This window comes from Mustela erminea, chromosome 18 (assembly GCF_009829155.1).
Source record: "Mustela erminea isolate mMusErm1 chromosome 18, mMusErm1.Pri, whole genome shotgun sequence".
NCBI lineage: Eukaryota > Metazoa > Chordata > Mammalia > Carnivora > Mustelidae > Mustela > Mustela erminea.
In genome coordinates, this window is record NC_045631.1 from 48,828,803 (window position 1) to 48,850,382 (window position 21,580).

General features: G+C 55.8%; 1 protein-coding gene across 1 annotated transcript in view; it reads right to left on the reverse strand.

Moving 5' to 3' along the window:
* Positions 1-998: 998 nt before the first annotated feature.
* CACNG4 (calcium voltage-gated channel auxiliary subunit gamma 4) overlaps positions 999-21,580 on the reverse strand; it is a 57,922-nt gene continuing 37,340 nt past the window's right edge. Inside the window, 4 exon segments of the mRNA XM_032321782.1 lie at positions 999-2,027; positions 2,030-2,121; positions 6,117-6,257; positions 11,588-11,671. Of these exon segments, the coding sequence (XP_032177673.1) occupies positions 1,581-2,027; positions 2,030-2,121; positions 6,117-6,257; positions 11,588-11,671 (764 nt within the window). The 3' untranslated portion in view covers positions 999-1,580.

Below are 21,580 nucleotides of genomic sequence, written 5' to 3' on the forward strand. Positions count from 1 at the left end.
TGAACTCCTAAGGGGCTGAGTCCACCCCGGGGGTGGTGGTGGACGGGTTGGGGGAGGGGGTTGTCGCTGAGCAGGTGGCTGAGGTAAGAATTTGCTTGTCACTTCTAAGGATGACAGCTACTGGGACCACAGACGACCGCTCGAGGTGGGATTACCAAGTCTCAAAAAGTAAGAAAGGATTTGTCTTTAGAAAGCACGTGTTTGATATAAAAGAGGGCGAGCTCCCTGTTCCAGAAAGTTTGGCTTCTCCACCCACACACGCTTCCACGTTCGCCGCTTGCTTCAGGAGGGGAAGGGATGGTTGCGGATGGAAAGAATGTCAGACGTGGTGTCGCCTCCCCGGTCCCTAGGGGCTGGGACGTCCCTCTCGCGAGGAGGGAGGACAGCACGGTACGGCCTTTCCATCCACATATTCTCGGCTGAGCCCTTCATGGGGGTGGCAGAAAGAATCACAATCCCAGGCCTTTTTAAGATGAAGAAACGAATGTCACTTGCTTCCCCGGCCTTCGCTGGCAATCAGTCGTGATTAACGGCTGCTTAGGAAATGGACGTTTGACCTGATTTTTTGGTCGCTATTTACCCTTGGGTCTCCTTTCTTGCTCAGAATTTCAGGCTCCTGTTGCCAAATACCAGTGTGTGTTTGGGGCGGGGGGGGGCGGGGGGGGGCGGGGGGTCTGCCCCTCCCTCTCCCCGAGGAGGGACAGAGCAGCTCCTCAGGTCAGTGGGGAGCAACCTATGGCCACCTTTCCTCAGACCCGTGGAATCTTCCAAACTCTCAAGTACCATCAGTGTGTTCTGCCCTTTCCGTGGGAGGCAGAAACTTCTACAAGCGGATAGGAATGCCAGCGACAGGCTCTGGCTTTTACCTCACCACCACCCCCCAGCCGGCGAAGGCCTCCCCCTCTGCAGATTCTTCCACAGGCCTTGGTCTCCTCAGGTTGAGGGAAGTTGGCCCTAGGACAGCACAAAGGCCAAAGCACCAGCTGGCCACAGGGCTTTCTCCTCAGGATTACTGTTATTTCAACAACTGGCCACTGCCAGAGAGAGAGAGAGAGAGAGAAAGAAAGAGAAAGGGCACTCGATAGACACGAAGGGGGAAGCTCTGGCTTCCTTGTTTTCTGCTCACAGACTCGGAAACCTCAGATCAGAAAGCAGCAGACCAATGTCCAAAGGTCCCCTTGTGTCCGGTGAGGCCCTCCCAGTGGCCCAGCACCGAGGCAGGTGGGGCGGGGTGGGGGGGGGGACCCCAAAAGCCCATTCTTCTGGCAAAATTTGTTTCCGAGAGGAGATAATGGCTCGATTTTATCTTCCCCGGGGGTCACTCCAGGCCGTGCAGCCTCAGGAGATTTCAGAATCCCGGGGCATCAAACACGCTCTCTGGGGACAAAGTGAGCCTTCCGCCTCCACTTCCCATCTCCCGGGTGGCTTGGCGCCCAACCAGCCCGCGACACTTGCTGGAGACCAGGGAGGGGTGGGTTTGGCTTCCGTCCATCGTTGGTCCGTCTTAAGGGGCAGGTGCCCTCGTGTGGGATCCACACGGCGGTTCTGGGGACAGGCCGGCGCTGAGAGGAAGGGGCAGCTCACACAGGGGTCGTCCGCCGGTTCAGCATGCTGACGTGCAAGCCTTCCTTCAGGTCCTGCTGGAAGAAGTCGTGCACCTGCAGGAAGCTGGCCTCCTGGTCAGGGCTGTAGCTGGCTGCCGTGGTCACCTTGAGGGGCTCCCTGGACAGCGTGTACATGGACAGCTCGCCCATGGGGATGGCCCCGGTGATCTTCAGGCCCACCGGGGACGCCGCCCTGGAGGGAGAGGCCTCAGTGGACCTGGAGCTGGACCTCGAGCGCCGTCGCCGGTACCTGTAGCTCGGCATCCGGGCGTACGGAGACGAGGAGGGAGCCTTGAGGAACTCCCGTCTGGTCTTAAACCTCAACTCCTTATTTTTCTCAATGTAAATGTTCACAGCCAGGACTCCCACGGTCTCGGCCACAATGAAGGACAGGGCTCCAAAGTAAAAAGACCAACCGTAGTTTGTAATGGTTTTTTTTTGTCTTCGTCGCGCTTGTCGCTCGGGTCGCCGGTGTTGCTGGAAATGTAGACGATGATGCCTATGATGTTGCTGAGGCCTGGAAGAGAAGCAGGAGAGGGGGTGGGAGCGAGGGAGGCAGAGGTTAGACCCGCAGCTGGACCAGCGGAGGAGGAGGGGCTGTGGCCACACTTCCCTGGACGGGTGCTGCTTTGTTCCGGTCGTGAACTTTCCTTTAAAGTTGTTTGGTTTTTTTGTTTTTGTTTTTGTTTTTAAAGATTTTATTTATTTATCAGAAGGGGGGGGGAGCGAGCACAGGCAGACAGAATGGCAGGCAGAGGCAGAGGGAGAAGCAGGCTCCCTGCTGAGCAAGGAGCCCAATGTGGGACTCGATCCCAGGACGCTGGGATCATGACCCGAGCCGAAGGCAGCTGCTTAACCAACTGAGCCACCCAGGCGTCCCTTAAGTTGTTTGTTTTGAAGGGGTAGTAGAGCAAGAGTTCGGATGAAGGGTGCAAAAAACCGGAGGCACTTAGTGGCCCAGGTCCCCTCCTGAAGGTGGCTACTATTTGTTCGTTCTTATTTTAAAGATTTTTACTTACTTATTTGAGAGAGAGAGTATGAGCAGGGGAAGTGGGAGAGGGAGAAGCAGACTCCCCACTGAGCAGGGAGCCCGATGTGGGGCTTGATCCCAGGACTCTGAAGACTATGATCTGAGCCAAAGGCAGACGCTTAACCAACTGAGCCACCCAGGGGTCCCTGTTTTTCTATCATTGTTATGTCCAGTCTCTTCTTCCTCCTTCCCCCTCTCTTTTACACACACACACACACACACACACACACACACACACACACACATCTATTGTTTCTTTGCACAATACTCTTGGTCCCTTTGCCTTTTTCTGGAACAGTCTACCTGGCAGACGGTTCCACGTCAAGACAGAGAGAGCCTTCCATCTTTCTGAGAGCCCATGGCAGCCGCTGCACAGACATGTAACCGGGGCTCTGCCACAGACGTCCAGGAAGCGCCTAGTCCTCTGCTGTGACAGAGCTGTCACAGACATCCTTGTGTCCACACCATCCCACGCACGACTACAACCGTGGGATGAATTCCTTGATGTTAAACCTCTGCCTCCTCGGATATGTGCATCTCAAAGCTTAAAAATAAACTTTGGGGACATTAGGCATAGTGAAAAGTTGTGAAGAGGATACGGAGAGCCCCTTTGCTAGCTTCCTCGCCGGGTTCCCCCGTGAACGGCTGATGTTACCGCGTACGTTTATCACAATCAGGAAACTCCCCGGTATGTTACTACTCACTATTTACTTATTTGAGAGAGAGAGAGAGAGCGAGTAGGAGCAGGGGAAGCGGGAGGAGAGGGAGAAGCAGACCCCCACTGCGCCCCCCTGTGGCTGTCTCGGTTTGACTTGATCTTCCCAGAAGAGAGGTTCGGTAGAGCCAGGCTGCCTGGGTTTGAATCCGGTTCTACCAACAACCAGCCATGGAACTTTGGGCAAATAACTCAGCTTCCTGTGTCTCCGTATTCTCACATGCCAGACGGGAGTCCCCGTGGTACGCGCTTCCCGGGGCAGACGTGAGGGCCGAAGGGGCTGGGACATGCCCAGTACTTAGCACAGCAGCCGGCACAGGGTGGGGCGGCTTTCCTGTTCTCTCATCATCCGCTGTGTTTCACTGGGCAGTAACATGTCGTCTGGTCTACGCACCACCGTGCCCTTTGCCCTCCCGCCTCCCGCAGAGATCCGAGTGGTGGACGGTGCGCTCCAGGCCCTCCGGCCCCTGGACCATACCTCTCCCCGGGCTCTGACCATTTCCCGCCTCAAATGGCTTCTGGGTCTAAATCACCTCACTGCTGGGGCTGGAGAGGCCTCGAGCTGGGGGCCCCATGTGTGACCCCTGGCCTGCCGTGGCCTTGGCCCGTGATCAGAGCTTCCATAAACCAGGGAATAAACGGGAACGAGTGGACGTCACCTTGCTCGTCTGCCGAGACTGCTCTTGTCCCTGCTTCCTCTCCGCTCTGGACCCGTGTTTTTAGAGGAGTGTCCCCGGGCTCCGGGGACCTGGAGCACTGGGTATGGTTCCTCCTGGGGAGATGGGCAGCCGCCGAGGGCCCCCGACATGGGAGACTGACAGCGTTGGGCACAGCCTGTGTCTCTACCACCAGATGGCCTCAGGGAAGCCCCCTGGGCCACCTGATGGCCTCCTCAGAATCTGGGATGCTGTGGTTGTGCTCCCTGGGCACCGGGTACCATGGCCCTAATACTTGGTAGTGGAGGTTGGTGCCATTCTTCTTACCCTTCCTCGGGGAGAGGAAAGGGAGGCAGGACTCAAACCTTATGGCAAGGATTTCTTTAATGGTTCATGCCTTCAAAAAGCCGGGGACTCAAAGGAGGAGAGAAAATTCTCCTCTCCCCTCTGCCCCGGGAGGGGCCAAGAAGGAAAAGCATGGGGGCCGGGCCAAGAAGGAGGCTCTACACTCGGGCTCTCCTTGCCAGCACACACACGCACACCCTGCACCCTTGACACACACACATAGTATCAATTGCCTTGGAAGGACACAGAAGTGGAAGGAATGTCGAGACAGGAGCATTAGAAGCTGGCCCAAAGACTTTAAGCCAGTGCCTTGACTGCTTTGACCCGAAGTCACCTTCCTTCTCCCAGAGAAACCACAAGGAGAGGACAAGATGAGGTCAGGCACCGTGAGGCCCTTCCACACCTGTTCCCGCAGCCCCCCACCACTGTCCTCAGCAAAAGAAACTCGACCACCAAAGACCACCAGCGGCCACCGCCATTGCTGGGATTCTCACTGTCCCCCCTCATGGGACTACTGGGCTGTTTCAAGATGCAGAGCCCAGGCCAAGCTAGGGCTGCCTCACCAGAGCGAGGGAAGAAATAAGATGCTTTGAAAGCAAGAACCCTGTTACGGCCTAGCAGGGAGCTATGATAACCATTTAGGAAAGAATCTCTGAATTCAGGGCCACCTGGGCGGCTCAGGTAAGCACCTGCCTTTGGCTCAGGTCATGATCCGAGAGTCCTGGGATCGAGCCCCCTGTCGGGTTTTCTGCTCAGTGGGGAGCCTGCGTCTCCCTCTGTCCCCCATTCCTCCTGCTCTTTCTTGTTCTCTCTCTCTCTCAAATAAATAAATAAAATCTTTATTAAAAAAAAAAGAATCACTGAGCTTTGTAACACATCTCAAACTTACGTACTGGAAGGCCTAAGACATTAGGCAGGTCCTGTGTCTCTTGACAGAGACCCCTGTTGCAAGTTTATCTGAATCCCACAGGGGCTGCCTGAAGCCTTCAGGACGCCACTGGCCAGTTTCAGCCCCGGCAGGAGCCCCCTCGAGACTCCCCTGGAGACTCGGGCCAGAAAACCCAGGGTTTGGTCCTGGACTGTGTATGGGCTCACACTTCCGGTCCAGACTTCTGCCAGGTCTGCAGTGGTGAGACATGAGTCGTGGTGTCTCCATCAAGAGGAGGGATGGTATGAAGTCATTTGGGACCAGGTAGGCTGGGGGAGCGTGGCGGTCACCCACGGCTCTGTGGGTTTTCACTGGGTCGTGGAGGGTGGCTCCGAGGTGCACCCTTGCCAGTAACGTACCCCCTTCACCCTGTCCTCACCTGGTCGGCTCTTTCAGGTCCTGGCTTCTCTTGAGCCCCTCTTGGTGCCCCCCGGTCTCCCCCACCAACTCAGCCGGGCTTCCCCATCACAGGCTTCTGAGGCTCCAGCCCTGCCCTTCTGGAGCACTTTGCACACTTGGACTTATTAATCTTTCTGGTCGAGGTGAAATTCACAGAACATAAATTAACCCTTTAAAGTGCACACGTTCATGGCTTAGAATCCTCTGGAATGTTGTGCAGCCACCACTGCTCTCTAGGTCCAGAACATTGTTCATCACGCCAAGCAGAGACCCCATGCCCCTTGAGCAGTTGTTGCCCACTTCCGCTCCAGCCCCCTCCCACTTGGACACCTGAAATCAATTTCGAGAAATAACTTTACACCTGCCCCCCACACTCCCCCAGGCCCATGCATGCACCAGGACGCAGACCCGGTGCGGGGGAACAGAGCTGGCGACTCACCCGCGGCCACAAAGAGGATGCCCGCGCTGAGGACGATGTTGTTCTTGTGGCTGTAGAACCTTCCAGCGCCGATGCAGAGCCCGCCGAGTAGCAGCAGGATGGTACTGAGGATGGGGAAGACACTGGAGGCGCGCACGATGCCTGGGTTGGGCAGGAGACAGAGGGGAGGGCAGTGAGAGGGGCTTTTGTCCTGGGCGTCGCCATGGGCACCGGCCAGGAGCCCTGAAGCTTGGGGCCCTTCCCCTGACCTTGAAGGTTCCCATCAGGCCCTGGAGACCACGGTGGGTTGGGAGCTGGCTAGGTGGGTGCCGCTGGGCCAGACTCAAGGGATAGCCCAGGCTTGCTGGTTACTCCCTGCAGGATGCCAGGTGGCCTGGAGTCACATCTGCCCGTGGCTCGCTTAGGCTCTCCCTGGGTGTGGGTCACACTTCTGCCAGCCTGCAGGCAGGAGAGCCCCTCAGTGACATCTGGGAGCTGCAATGAGAGTCATGAGAAGGCTCGTCTGCCTTCTGTTCAGATGAGACCTCACAGTCCACGGAGCCTTTCACGGGCACCATCTCTAAGAAGCCTCTGGAAGGCTGGGAAGTGGTGTCCACAAGAGGCCGCTCTGATGGGTAGCTGAGAACACAGGCTTTGGCATCAGACGGTCCTGAGTCTGCTCTGCGACATGCTGGCTGTGTGGCTTGGGTCAAATCACTTCACCTAAAACGGAGCTCGCCCATTTCCAGAAAGCAGCTCACAGTGGTACCTACACTTGACGGTTGGTTTTGTACGAATAAGGGGCTTAGCACAGGGCCTGGCCGTAGCACACCCTTCCTAGGGGAGCTTCTCTCTCTGGACTCTTCATCACTGTCCTCAACCCCAGGTGACACGCAGAAGCACGGGACCTCCCGAGGTCACAGGGGATGGGGTAGCTACACAGAGTGGGACACGAGCGGACCCTGCCACCCAGCGGAGCTTGGTCTGCACATTTGCTCCGCCCCCGATGAGGGGGATGGCCAGGGCCATGGACTTCTGACAACAGCAGTCCCCTCCTTTATAACCCGGGGAGAGTAGTCATACCTATCTGTGGGGGTTGAATCCTTCCCGGCCCCAGATATGACCCCGTCCCACCCACGGGAAACTACAAATGTGACTTTTATTTGGATACAAGCTCTTTGAGGCTGTGATTAAATTAGGGATTTCAAGAGGACACCATCCTAGATGAGGGGGGGTCCCAAGTTCAAGGACAAGTACCCTTGTAAGAGGAGGGAGAGAGACAAGCAGAAGACAAGGCACCTGGGAGAGAAGGCGTGTGAAGACAGAGACAGAAAGGGGTAAAGTAGCCCCAGGTCAACGACAGCCGGGAGCCGTAAACGCTGGAGAGGCAAGGACAGCTTCTCCCCCAGGGCCTGTGGAGAGAGTGCAGCCGGGCCAGCACCCCTTGAAGTCTTCAGCCTCCACACCCATGAGAGTAAATTCCTGTCCTTTGAGGCCACCCAGCTCATGGCACTTTATCCTGGGTGGCCCTAGGCAAAGAATGCACTCTCTCCATTTTGAAAGGGCTCTGGGGACCTGGGTCCCTCTTCCTTAGTGTCTGGCTAGGAGGAAGGACAGGAGGGGCCCCGAGCTGTCCTGCCTGATGCACCTGCCTGATACACCTCCCAGCCCAGGAGAAATCCTGGCCTCAGGGACACTTGGTGGCCCCAGCAGGGGACAGTGAGCCCGGGAGCCCTGGCAGGCGCCAACTCCTGAGCCAGCTGAGGGAGTCTGTGGCCTCTCAGCCTCTGAAGGCAGCATTTGTCCCATTCCTTGTAAGCCCACCAGTGTGTGCCCTGCTTCACAGAGGGGGCTTTGTTGGGGGCATTAAATAAAGCTCTTCTCTCCAGGACCTCCTCTTCCTCCTTCCTCTGCCTTCTTGCGGCCACAGGCTCTGGGAGGAGGTTTCCCGTGGGCTTGGGAAACATGCCTCTGAGCCGGGCTGACCAGAAAAATCTGATTTCAGCTCCCCTTAGACATCCTCGTTCTGCAGACAGGTTGGAGGCTGGAGAAGAGGAAGCCTGGTTCCTCCAAGGTCCCTGAGGTCCGACTTGGCTCCGAGACATCCACCCTGCCCAGGTAAGTCATGTGTATAACTATCCTTTGCCGCATAGGCTCATCCCTGAGTTCTGGCTGTGTGGACACCAGCTGGGGTCGCTGTGGACGGTGGTATGAGTTGGGTCTTGCACAGAGCTGAGGGACAAGTGGGGCTGAGGTCCAGCCCACGCGTCACAGCCAAATCTAGCCAAAGCTAGCCCTGTCTCTCTAGAGGATGGCCACCTCCTTCTAACTCCCCTGCAGGCACACCATGGCCTCCCAACAGCTCTGATACCCGCTCTTAAGGCCTGACATGGGTTTAGTACAGAAATCAGCTGCCTGCTGGGAAAATGCGGAGCCTGGAGAAAGGGCACCAGGCACAGGGCAGGGTGGATGGGAATCTCTATGGTTGGTCTAGTGGAGCTGGTGGAAGAGACATGGCAGACGGGGTGTGGGGTGGTGACCCTCTCCACACCTGCCTGTGGGTCTATCAACCAGTGTGGGCACTGCCAGAGCCCCAAGGCTGGGAGGAAGCCCTCTGACAGTTATGCAACTCAACGTATGAGCCCGGTTTCTCTGGAAGACCTCAGAGCACACGGCCTGAAGGCTGACCTTGTTCTTGACTTGTTGAAGACACGGTGTAAGGAGCACAGCCTCGGACCTGCTGGGGCTGACACCCCACGCCCGGACAGCTAAGCTGCACCCCAACAGGCTCTCCCACAGGCAGACATCATGGTACCTTCTGTGACCTTCTCAGACCCCCCTGTTCTCCACTGGAATGTTAGCACCAGGACGACAGAGCGCTGTTGTGCTCACTGCAGTATCCCACGTGCCTAATACAGTGCCTGGCACATAGGCCCATAATCACTTTTTGTTAAATGGGTGATGAAATGAGCTCTCGTGACCCTTGTCTCTCTCTCTCTCTCTCCTGTGCGTCTATATGTTTTTGGGATCACAATAGTCTGGGGACCAGAGGACCAAATATTGGGAATCCGGGGGGATAGTGACAGTGACCATAACCTTGGCTTGTCCCCAGGGGTTGCCTCCTTCCTCTGGCTGAAGCTCCCAGGTACCTGCACTCTGAACCTTGTTTCAAGACCGCTTCCTTGTTTCCGCAGACCGTTTCCAACAAGGAGGAAAAACACCTTAGATCTGCCCTCTGCCCCAGTTCCAGCAGCAGCTAGAGCTGCCGGCCCAAAGCCATCACTTCTTCTTATCCTTGGGCATCTCTGGGCTTGTTAATGAGCCCGCTGCTCCCCGCACTGTGTACACCTGAGGAACGCTTTTCCTTCCCAAATGAGCTTTCGTTGACGTTCCGTCACCATCAATCTGGGAAAATTGCTGCTAGGCCCCTCCTAGTCCTTTTGACCCCCAACCTCAGGTACCCTGGCCGAGTATGAGGACAGCAGGAGCCTGAAGCTGGACGGGAGAGTGGGCAGCACATTCCTGATCTACCCCTCCGCATCCTTGTTCCAACCTTTGGCATCCTGCCCTGGGCCCTGGGAGGCACAAGCCATGCACGGGATATGCGGCTCCCTTGCCTCTGGCTTTGGGAGGAGAGTGCAGGGGAGTGTTCCCCCGCTTAGCTTCCTTCCTTCCTAAAAGCCACAGCTCCTGCCAGGCAGCCCTGTCTTCAAGCGTCCCCCTTCCTAGCTCCCATACCTGCTTTCCTCACCGGCTCGGCCCAGGAGGGGAAGGGCTTCCCCTAGCTGCCGTGCTGGTGGTCTCACCATCCCTGCCAGTTTCCTTTAAGCCCGCCCACCCCTTTGTAAACAGTCCCTCACCAGCTCCCCTTTCTCCACCCCATCTGAGCAAACCAGTCTGCTTCCTGCTGGGACCTCAAGCAGCTACATTGTCCGGTCTCTGGGTCGAAAGAGATTGCAGGGCTCCGGGCAGGAAGAGGAGACAGGGGCAGGGAGGTAAAGAGGAAGAGCCAGCGCCAACGGCCATAACCTCAAGTAAGCTCAAGCGGGGAAACAGGAGAGGGGATGCTTTGTTTCTCCAGGCCTCGCTCCTCACACCCCCAGTGGGGGCAAATCTGCTCTCAGAGCCTTAAGAACCGCCTGAGTGCCCTGAGTAGGGCAGAGAATGGCAGGTTCTGAGTCGGGCTTCATTTCCAGTTGAGCCATCCCCACCGGTCTGAGCACCAGGGGTCGCCCCGGATGGCTGTGCAGGCCACGCACTGTACAACTTGAAGGGTGTCATTTATGCCACAGTCTATGTACGTGGCATTCCTTGAGCAGTGCGTCAGCTGCATGGCCATTTGCGGCGGCCCTGTGGACTATCATTTGCTTGCTTCCGTGTTTTCCCCCCAAAAGCAGAAAGAAAGGAGCGGCAAGAGGAGGAAGAGAAGGTGACAGAGGGATCTTGGGAGGCAGATCTAGCCCCCAATTTTTTCAGGTTCTGGGCTCAGCCAGAGCCGCCCAGCACTTCCCCAGACCCCACGGGAACGGCACGCTGGACTGTTTCCCCGGATGACTCAGAACCCAAATCCTTTCTCTTAGGAAAAACAAAAACGAAAAACGATCCATAAGCAGGTGCAGAGTAGACTGAGCTCTCTTGGAGGACGCTGGTATCGATTCTCCATAACTGAAGCCGGGCCCCGGCCCCCGAGGGGGTGCTGTGAGCAGCTCTGTGTGTGTCTTAGCTAATGGGAAAGGGAAAGTGGCTTCAAAGCGGGCATTTCTTCCATTTCTGGGCCCTTCCCTGGCTGCAGCCTCATCCTTCCTCCCAGGGAGGTATTCACAGGCCCGGCGGGGAGATCCAGCTTTAGGGTGTGGAACGGGGTTTGTCCTTGTCCAACATATGCTGTGACTTCCCGTCGGGGGACTAACCCGGCCACAGGGCCTGGGCATAGGCGGGGGCTCCCCCAGCTGGTGTCGTGAGCGTGGACATCAGAGCCGGCTCGGCCACCCCTCCTTTGCCTTCTCCCCCAGGCAGCCTGAGAATGCCGCTTCCTCTGAATTTTCCAGAATAGAATGCTGGGTGTGTGGGGCGGGGGTGGGCAGGCCCAAGGCTGGCAGTGCAATGTATTTAGGCTATCATGCCCACCCCCCGGATGCTTGCCTGGGCAAGCCTTTGTCTAACCTCCTTGCCCCGGGCCCAGCAGCAGCAATTGGTGACTCTGGAACTAGTCATGACCAGCCGCCCTGGGGAGGGGGACGCCCACACCATTACCGGCCTCAGTCTCCCCAGACGTGGGCCTACCCACCAAGGAAGCCCACTGGGAGACTCAGCCCATCACGGCAGTGTCGGACCAAAGTCCATCCTCTGGACTAAGAATTCTGAACCGGAAAGGGAGAGAAAGAGCCTTCGGAGGATGTATACCCTTTATGCGCATGGGGCCAGGCTTTCCGCCCGTAGCAACCCCCTCTCCCCTACACACACCAAGGAAGCGAAAGATTCCTGACACTTACGAAGGAGATACTCGGAGCTGTCGTGGTCATAATCATTGTCCTCTGGGAAGTGATTGATCCGGAAGCAGTGGCCTTTATAGATTCCTGGGGAGAGCAAGAGGGAAAGATCATGGTAAATGTTGCATGGGGCACGGGTTCACGCAGCCGCTCCCTCCAGCCTCGTATACGGCGTGTGTGCCAGGCTCTGGGGCAGGCCCGGGGCATGGAGAGAGGAGAGAGGCCCGCTCTGGCATCCCTGGTCTGTGCGGGAGTGGGCACACACACAGAAGGACCACGCAGAGGGACGAGCGCCCAGGACAGGACCCTCTTGGTCATGGTCCACGTCTGGGCACCTGCAAGTGTGAAAGGCCCACCATCAATGACTATGCGGGGACAAGAGCTGAGCTGCTCAGGGCAAGCAGGACGTTCGATCCATCGGATCCCCTGGCCCGTCTGGTCCAAGGTGACTGCAGAGCCATCTCGAAAAATGATAAAGAATTTGCCCCTGGGAACCGTGAGAGGGGTCGTTCCGGGTGGAGGAGGAAGCCGAGAAAAGCAAGGGCTGGGGTCCAAGCCCAGCAAGTGATGGGAAGCTCTGTGGCCGGACTCAGTAGAACCCCTGTCGGGGAGGGGCTGGGCCATAGTGGGGCAAGGTCTGGGTCTGGGTCTGGGTCTGGGTCTAGCTCAGGGTCCGATGAGTTGGGATGAAATCTTACCCTGAGATGTCTGTGTCTTTCCTCTCTCCTAAACACTCATAAATCCCTGCTAAGGTACACTCCGAATCTGCAGTGAGCAGCGTGATTCCGATCCCCTCACTCAGTATGATGGCGGGAAGACAACACGGAGCCGGAGAACATTCCAGAAAGGCCGATACCACCTCCTGCCTGCTTTCCCTTCCCGGCTCCAAGAGGAGGCCTCCGCAGAGGGGGAGGCAGGACACCCAGGGTAATTTTGCAACTGCAGGAGGAGAGGCCAGGCCTTCCTTCCAGAAGCTTCTGCCCTGCTCTTCTGGCCCCTGCTCCCCTGTAGTCTGGGAACAGCCAGCACAGAAGTGGACACGGGTGGAGAGCGGGGCCCCCAGGGTGTCAGGCCCTGCCCTGCCCTGCCCTGCCAGCCCAGCCCCTCACGCCCAGCTCGGCCGCCCAGCTCGGCCTCCCTTCTTCGGCAAGGAGCTCGTCTTGACAGCACTGCTTGGATGGGGCTGGGGCCGTTTCCACCCCGGGGCCAGTTCTTGTTTTGCAGCTGCTGCCAAGCATCCCGCTGGCCTCGCACAGCCCAGCCTGACCTCTCAGTCGGAGGCAGAGTCAGAAGCAGGGCGTGCGCCAGCCCAGCATCCGTCTCTCGGTGCTTCCAATCAAGAGCCGCCCCTGACGCGCTCGGGGCACGCTGCCCTTCCACCTGTGCCCCAATTAGCCGGCTCGCCGGCGGCCTCCCCACGCTGTCCCCTTTGCCTTAGCTGCTGCCTCCAGAAAGCCGGGGAGCTGGGGGAGGACCCCCGCTTCCCGAAGGCCCAGAGCCCTCGAGGACCCACTGGTAGGTGGGCCGGATTTGGTCAGGGAGCAGTAGGAGGACAGACTGTGGGTCTCAGAGGTCATGCCCTGAGTGGGATAGGGGTTGACAGTGTCTGCTGTGCTGAGCCAAGCAAGAAGGACTCCACGTCCTCATCTGTAGAATGGGAACAACTTCATGCTTTGTCTGCTAGGGATGTCAGAAGAATCACGAAGGGCAACACTTGAACGGCCCTCAGATGTTCCTGGGTCCCGGCGACGGCTCGGGAAAGGCTCGCTGCCGCTGGCCCCAGAAACCTTCAACCCTTTACTGCGCGGGTCCTGACCCCTCCCTGAGCCCCTGGGTCGGTGGAGAAGCACGAGAGGTCGTGAGTGAGAGGAGAGAGCACAAGGGTGGGCATCAACGGGTCCCACGGAGGCCGGAGGGGACCAGCCACACCTTCCTCTCAGGCCGGGCTGTGGGAGCCCAGAGCCGGGGTGTTTGTGGAAACACAGGGTGTTTTCCAGATGGGCGAGGCGGGCCAAACCCTCAACCCTTCTTCCCTCTCCCCACTCACCTTGTTTGGGTCATTTTATGGGCCTCAACCAAATCACCAAATCACATGTGCTTGTTGGAAACAAGTCCAATAGTCAGAGGTTGACAACGAAAAAGTAAATAATGTCTCTTCAGACTCGTTTTCTAGAGGCCAACGAGGTGTGTGTCCCCACGTCTTCCTCTCTGTGTGCACCGGCATGTGTCCACCTTCATGAGTTTCCCCATTTTTTTTTTTTTTATTGAACTTTTTGCTTGGAGGTATGGGAAAATTTGCGGGCAGTTGTAAGAGATAATAATACATATACCCTCCGCCCAGTCTCCCTCAACGGTCACATCTTGCAAAATCGTAGTCTCACAACCAGGATGCTGACATGGCTACAGTCGAGAGAGAGAGAGAGAGAGAGAGAGAGAGAGATTTCCAGTACCACCTTCCTCCTGCCTTCCCGGCGTCTCCTTGACCCACGGCACCTGCCAAGCTGTTCATTTGCACAGAATTGTCATTTCAAGAATGTCCTTTGGCTCTTTTCTCCCAGCATTGTTCTCTTAAGGTTCATCCACATTGTGTATAAACACTTTGTGTATAAACATGTGTATAAACACTTTCTTTTTATTGGCCAGCGCTATGCCACGGTATGGAGGTAACAAGGTTTGGGACATCTGACTGTTCAAAGAGATTACAGCTGTGACATCCTGCTATTTCTAATAATGTTGCCGCGAACGTTCACAGGCGAGTTCTTAGGTGAGCCTAAGTTTTCACTTCTCTGGGATAAATGCCCAGGAGTATGACTGCTGAGTCACATGATCGGTTAGTTTTATTAGGGACTCCTAAAAGTGATTTCGAAGATGCCTATTTTTTTTTAAATTTTATTTTATTTTCTTGACAGACAAAGATCACAAGTAGGCAGAGAGGCAGAGAGAGAGGAGGAAGCAGACTCCTTGCGGAGCAGAGAGCCCGATACGGGGCTTGATCCCAGGACCCTGAGATCATGACCTGAGCCGAAGGCAGAGGCTTACCCCACTGAGCCACCCAGGTGCCCTGCCTATTTTTTTTAAAAAGATTTTATTTACTTGTTTGACAGAGAGATCACAAGTAGGAAGAGAAGCAGGCAGAGAGAGAGAGAGAGCAAGAGGGGGAAGCAGGCTCCCTGCTGAGCAGAGAGCCTGATTTGGGGCTCGATCCCAGGACCCTGAGATCATAACCTGAGCTGAAGGCAGAGGCTTTAACCCACTGAGCCACCCAGGTGTCCTGAAGATGCCTATTTTTTGGGTGGAATTATGCTTTATGCGTCTATCCATAACCTGCATTTCTCATTTAACATATGTACAAACATCCTTCCAGGCCAGTACCTATAGATTTAACTTCTAGAAAAAACTTTTGTCTATTTTGCATAAAAAACAACAAGTTGATACGAATCCAACAGTTGCTGGAAATCCTAGCCGGAAATCCTAGCATCTAGGCCAGGAAGCTCGCTCCGGCACGGACAGCGTGAAAGGAAAACATGCCCTTGGTAGAAACGAGGAAAGAAATATATTTACATATTCAACCTGAAAACAACACTCGGGTTTTGACCTGTTAGCTTGCATACGGATATCTTTGCTCCAAATGCTCCTGTAGTACGTCTTGCTGCCCTCAACTCTACATTTAGGAGAGAGAGTTAATATTTGATAGAATCTGTACATAGAACTCACACTGTCCAATGTATCAACTTTTTTTTTTTTTAAGACTTTTAAATTTATTTATTTGACAGACTTCACAAGCAGGCAGAGAGGCGGGCAGAGAGAGGGAGGAAGCAGGCTCCCCGCTGAGCAGAGAGCCCGATGCGGGGCTCGATCCCAGGACCCTGAGATCATGACCTGAGCCGAAGGCAGAGGCTTTAACCCACTGAGCCACCCAGGCACCCCATATCGACGGTTTTTAAAAGCCATTCTTTTTCATGGTTGCATAGCCACCCACAGTCATGTTTTGTCATTTCAGTTGGCCCACAGAATCCCTTTCTTGGGGCCGTGTGCACACACTGGGAATCCTACCATGTCCTGTTACGCTCCCAGGGACGTTGAATACACACGTGCATTGTGCATCGACTCCTTTCTCTTTCCTTTCTTCCTTCCTTCCACTTTGAGCCCTTATCCACCGACAGAAGGGATGGGCATTGTTGGGGGTTGAATTATGTCCCCCTGAAAGATGGACTAAAGTCCTAACCCCTGGTACCTGCGAATGTGACTCTGTTTAGAAATAGGACGCCTGGGTGGCTCAGTGGGGTAAGCCTCTGCCTTCGGCTCAGGTCATGATCTCAGGGTCCTGGGATGGAGCCCCGCATCGGGCTCTCTGCTCAGCAGGGAGCCTGCTTCCTCCTCTCTCTCTCTCTGCCTGCTTGTGATGTCTGTCTGCCAAATAACTAAATAAAGTCTTAAAAAAAAAAAAAAAGAAATAGGGTCTTAAAGACCTAAGCAAGTGAAGATGAGGTCACCCTGAATTCGGGTGGGCCCTAAATTTGGGGACCAGTGTCCTTATTAAAAAAAGAGGGGGGACTGTGGAAAGAGATACACACAAGGGAGAAGGTCATGGGGAGAAAGAAACAGATCCTGGAGTGACATGTCTATACACCGACGGATGCCAAGGACTAACCGCCACCACCAAAAGCTAGGGAGAGGCAAGGAAAGATCCTCCCAACGTCTCAGAGGGGCCACGGCCCTGCTGACACCTTGCTTTTAGACTTCCGGCCTGCACCACTGGGAGACAAGACATTTCTGTTGTTCCCAGCCACCCACTTTGTGACAATTCGTCACGCTGGCCCTACCTAGGAGGCTCATACACGTGTTGTGCTGTGTGGGAAAAAATGCAGCGTGGCCTCCCTCACTCCCCAGGGGGCACCGCAGCCCTACAGAAAGGTGAAGGCGCCCTGCTCAAGGTCATGTTCCATCTTCCGGCTCCTCAGTCAGCTGTGGGAGTGTGGGCAAAACTAAGAAGTCGGGTTCACTGGGCACCTCCTTGTTAGTTGTTCTGGAGTGAAACTCCTGTGGTCTCTCAGGCCCAGGCTTCCAAAGCACCTTGGCCAGTCCCCATCGGGGTCCCAGATCCTCTCCTGATTCTCTTACTTTTTGGTACCTGCCGGCCACGGGGACCTCATCACCTCCCCAAGGCATTCCATTTTTAAACAGTTTTAACGTTGAACTTCCTGAAGTTCCTGCCTCCCTCCACTGGTGCTACTCACAAGCTCTAGGAATGAAAGAATCCCTTGGCCATGCTCGGACCTTCGAATCACTGAATGTGTCTGACAGGTTGGAAGTCAAAGCTACTTTTCTAGCTGCCCAGGATTTGCAGGTGAGGCCGGAAGCTGAGGACAAGCAATGACCCACCACCTGCCAACATTTGAGACCAGACCCCTCCCCTAGCAACCTTATTAACAGGCAGGATACCTGACCCCCATCCCCGTCAACCTTATCCCCAAACCTAGTCGTGGAGAAGAAGGCGCCACTTGTCATTGGTGTATGGAGAGTGAAAGAGATTGCTCCCTTCCCCTAGAGTCAAGGATTTGCGTATTTCCCTTAAATGAATGTCACCTCTAGGTCAGACATCTTTAGTTCCTTCAGTCATTTCTTTATTGATGGTTCCAAGAGACATCTCCAGCCTAGCTCCCTTCTTTGGGGCAGCTTCCATCTCTCGGCTCCCACCACCAAACCCAATGTTTCAGAGCACAGCAGAGCTGTCCCCTCCTCTCCTTTGGACTCTATGCTTCTGTTAATGGGACCTGGTGTCAACTCGGGCTCTCATAAGTTTTTCTCAAGAACTGGAACACCTCCCCCCGCCCCCAAGTTGTTTTTGTTGAATGGGATGTTTATTCCTAGGGCCTTCACATTTATTCCTGTCAAGTTTAATTTTGTTAGTGTTGGCCCAGTGCATCCGATAGGGAGAAAATGAATGGCTGATACAAGAGGTAAGAGAAGACCATTTCCAATCCACTTCACATGTGCGCTCTCTCCGTGAACAGGTTATTCGCCAAGTTATCTATTAAGTGGGAGGTAAATGACGAGGGGGTAAATGATGAGATCCTGGCCAGGTACATGTCGGGTGGTAAATGACGACATGCTGGCCAGACCACATTGCAGGAGCACTGAGACATTCCTGGGGATCCTCTCCTTCCTGGGGTCAGGAAACTACTTTGTCACATGGCCCCAGATGAGTTATTTCTTCATCTACAAAACTCAGGAACTGGGCCAGAGGGAGCCTCTCCTGCTCAAAGATTCTTGAACTGTTTTGTGTAGAAAAACTAGGAGTTCAAGCTCCCTGCTCAGCGGGGAGTCTGCGTCTCCCTCTGCCTGCTGCTCCCCCTGCTTGCGCACGCTCTCTCTCGTCAAATAAATAAATAAAATCTTTAAAAAAAAAATCTTAAAAAAAAAAGAAAAGATAAAATTGTGTGCCCAGGTTAACACAGTCATTCATCTACAGACATCTAGACCACTTTTGTTAAAGCACTTTCTAAAGGCATAGGAAACATTTGGAAAGAAATATCCTTGAAAGGTGCAGTGTTTTATCTCTGGGTGATAGGGTTATGAGCGAATTAAAGTTTCCTTCTTTACATTTTTTTTTTTTCCTGAATTTCCTACAGTGCCAAAACATGAACCGGTAGGGGTTACTGAAAGAAAGAAAAGAAACAGAATCTTTGATTCTTAGTGATGACGGGAGGGTCCTTCCGGAATGACCACAGATCCGATCAGATGTGACCACTAGTGAGTTCGGTGCAGACCGCGGGGGTGCGACCGTGTGGGAGGCACTGGACCCTCTCCTGGGGGAGCGTCCCCAGCGCCCCCCCCCTCACACCAGGCAACCAGGGGGTGCAGCCCCCACGACATGGCGGGGTTGATTATGGGGATGTAGGATTTTCAGTGCAAAGCGGGAGGAGATGGTCACTGGACACGTCCTTTCTGGAAGGCCAGCGTCCGACACAAGCTCCGCAACGGGCCACTTCGGAGCTCTGTGGTCACGGGGGAATCCTGGAGTAAAGACTGGTGGAGGGCGACCACACTGAAGGAGATCGTTCCGTACTCCTCTGCCCCGTGCAAAGCATTTCCGTAGGTATGACTTCCTCGAGCCTCACTAACACTGGCAGCAGCCATCACACCCACTGGGTACAGACACCTGTTAACCGCCCCCCCCCCCAATACTTCTCTTCTGGCTTCTCACTCCAGCCCTTTGTCCATGCAGCAGCCAGCTCCACGCACGGGTCACCTGCAGACACCTCGATTCGGCTGCACTCATCATTTCTGGCTTTTCTCCCAGGGTGCAGGGTAGGTTGTGGGGGTGGGGTGGGGTGGGGAGAGCTGGACGTCACGCCCATGCGTGGAGCTGGAACACTGACATGGAGGGATGATGACAATCCTTCCCCTCCCCCCCTCGTAGCCTTTGTGTAGGAGGATGAGGGGAGCTGGTGGATAAAGTGCCCATCCCCCATCCTGGGGGTCCATGCTGCCTGCTTCTGGGGGCCGGTTCCAAGAGGACCGAGTCTAGTGATGGTCAACTCAGGGACGCCCCCGGCACTGGCTTGCTTTCCCTCTAATCTGGGTTTTGCTCTCACCGGCGCCCCTGCCCTCCCCATCACCGTGCCCATCCCCTAGGACCGCCTCCCAAGACACACCCCCTGCCTCCAAGCCCCGGGGCTCAGGCTATGGTGAAAAAGGTGATGTGCTGAGCATGTGCCATGCACCGGCTCATTTCATCTTTGCAAAAACACTCTCTTGAAGATGGAAGAAAGGAGCTAAGAGACACTGGAAGGTCTGCTCCCCAGGCCGCACTGCAGAGGTCCAATTAGGAAAGCCCAGGCGTTCTCCCTTAGCTGCAAAGTCTCCTTTGCTCCATTTTAAAGCAGAGGCTCGGGGGACGCCCGGAGTGCATGCGGCAGAGCGGCGGCGCCTGGAATCCATCTTCTTGACTTCTCATCGCGTGTTCCTCCCTGGCGTGATGTTCTCGAGACTCCTCGGCAAACGTGAGGGGCTTCTCATGCAGCGTGGGCGGCTGGTCCTCCTCCCCAGGACGGGTCAGGATGTGCAACCTCATAACTGCCAAGAGCGCCAGATTAGCCTCCAGGAAACGGTCTCCTGACACTGAAGCCAGAGGCAAAGTCATGTCCAGGCCTTGGAAAAGGCAGTTGTGGGTGAGCAGGGATGGCTGGAGGCTCAGAGAAGGTGGCCAGACACGGCAGGGCCCCTTTGGCTCGAGGACAGGGTGAGTGTGAGCATAGAGTGCAAAGGGCCCAGTGGAAGGAGGTGCTGAGCTGGGTTTTTCCTGCCTCGGTCATCCCCCAACAGGATTTTCACTCTCATGTGCCAAGCGTGGCCCAGGTGCTGGAGCTTCGGGTCTGAGTGAGGCCCCGTCCTCGCCCTCACGGAGCAAGCTCTCGGCTGGGGGAAACCACAACACGAGACACTCGGAGAAATCACCGTGAGTATCATCCCGGGGGGCAGGGGAAGGCATCAGAGGTGTCTTAGATGGTAGGTTCTCATCCTGAAGTTCAGGCTGAGCCCAAAGCTGAGGTCCGGGGCGGGGGTGGGACTCAGGGAAACAGCCCAGATGTGGGAACCTACGCCTCTGCAGAAGCTGCTTGAACCCATGACAGTAGATCAGCCCCAGCCCCAGCCCTGCTCACCATCCCCGGCCAATCTGAGGACTGGAAAAGCCCAGAGGAGGCCCAGCTGCTGACGAGGAGGTGACGGTGAGTCCCACCCGTGGGCCAGCACATCCCAGCAGACCCGTCTAAATCAGCTTATGCATTGGAAACTAGTTGAACAGCACTTATTTTTCTCCATGGACAATAATCTGGGATGCTGTCTCCTAACGAGTCCAGATTAAGGACAGGTGGCTGGACTGTGCTCTGCGAGTTGGGCCATCACATGCCGGTCCCGGCCCTGGTCCAAGGGCCAAGTGGCATGGGACACGTGGGAGGAGCTCAGAGGGAGCCTGTGTCTCCTGGTCCCGGCGCCGATGACACACCAGGACTGCTTCCCCTGCAGGGTCTTTCCAGAGCTGCGTGTCTGTCAGCTGGTCCCCAACCCTAACCCTGACTTCCTGCGGGAAGGGCGTGAGCAGCTTGGAGGATTGAAGGGCTGTACATTTCCAGGAGGATATAGGCCTTTCTAGAAAGGACCCAGGCCTTGTGGAGGAAGTGGAGAACGAAGAGGCAGCCAGGCTTTGGCCAGGCTAATGGGGGGCGGGGAGGTGGGGACGAATATTATCCTTGTGGCAAGAAGAGCAGCAAGGATTTACTTAGCACCTACTATGTGCCAGGCTCTCTGGGGAGCACCTGTCACTTATTAGCTCACTTCACCTTCCTACTAAGCCTCTGAGCTAGATAGGACAACAAATCCCATTTGCTACTAACTGTCCTAGCCAGGATTCGAACCAGGCCACCCGGCGTCAGCAGCCATACCTTTATCTCCTTCACTTTGGAGGCAGAAGGACGCGGGGCAATCTCAGAGCTACAAGGAGTTCTGATTGGTGGGAGCGTGTCGCAGACGTATGGGTCCCTGACACTCTTTAGTGGCAGGAAAACTTGTTTTCCTGGACTCTTGGGCAAAGGGGCAGTGGCCGAGGGGAGTGGCTGGATGAGCTTTTCGCCAGAAGGTGGGGGGCCCGAGCTGGAGGCAGGGCCATCCAGGGCCCCAGTCAAGACAGCGGTAATGGGGGCGGGAGAGCTTGAGGGCAGAGCTTGGCTGAGGCTAGGAACTTGGAGGGGCGCTGATGCGTACCTGGGTGGGCAGCACAAGCAAAGGGCACGGGTCGAGGGGACGAAAGGGCACAGGTCGGCCCGCCTTGTGTTCTGGAACCACGGAGTGCGGTATGGGTGGAGAGTAGCAGAGGGGTTTGAAGAGGCTGGGCCGGGTGTGGGGGTCTCACGGGGTAAGCGGGGAGATGGGGCTCTACTGCACGGTCTTCACAGGGGGTGACTTGAGGTTGGAAGGCCCCGGCGGGCTACGGCC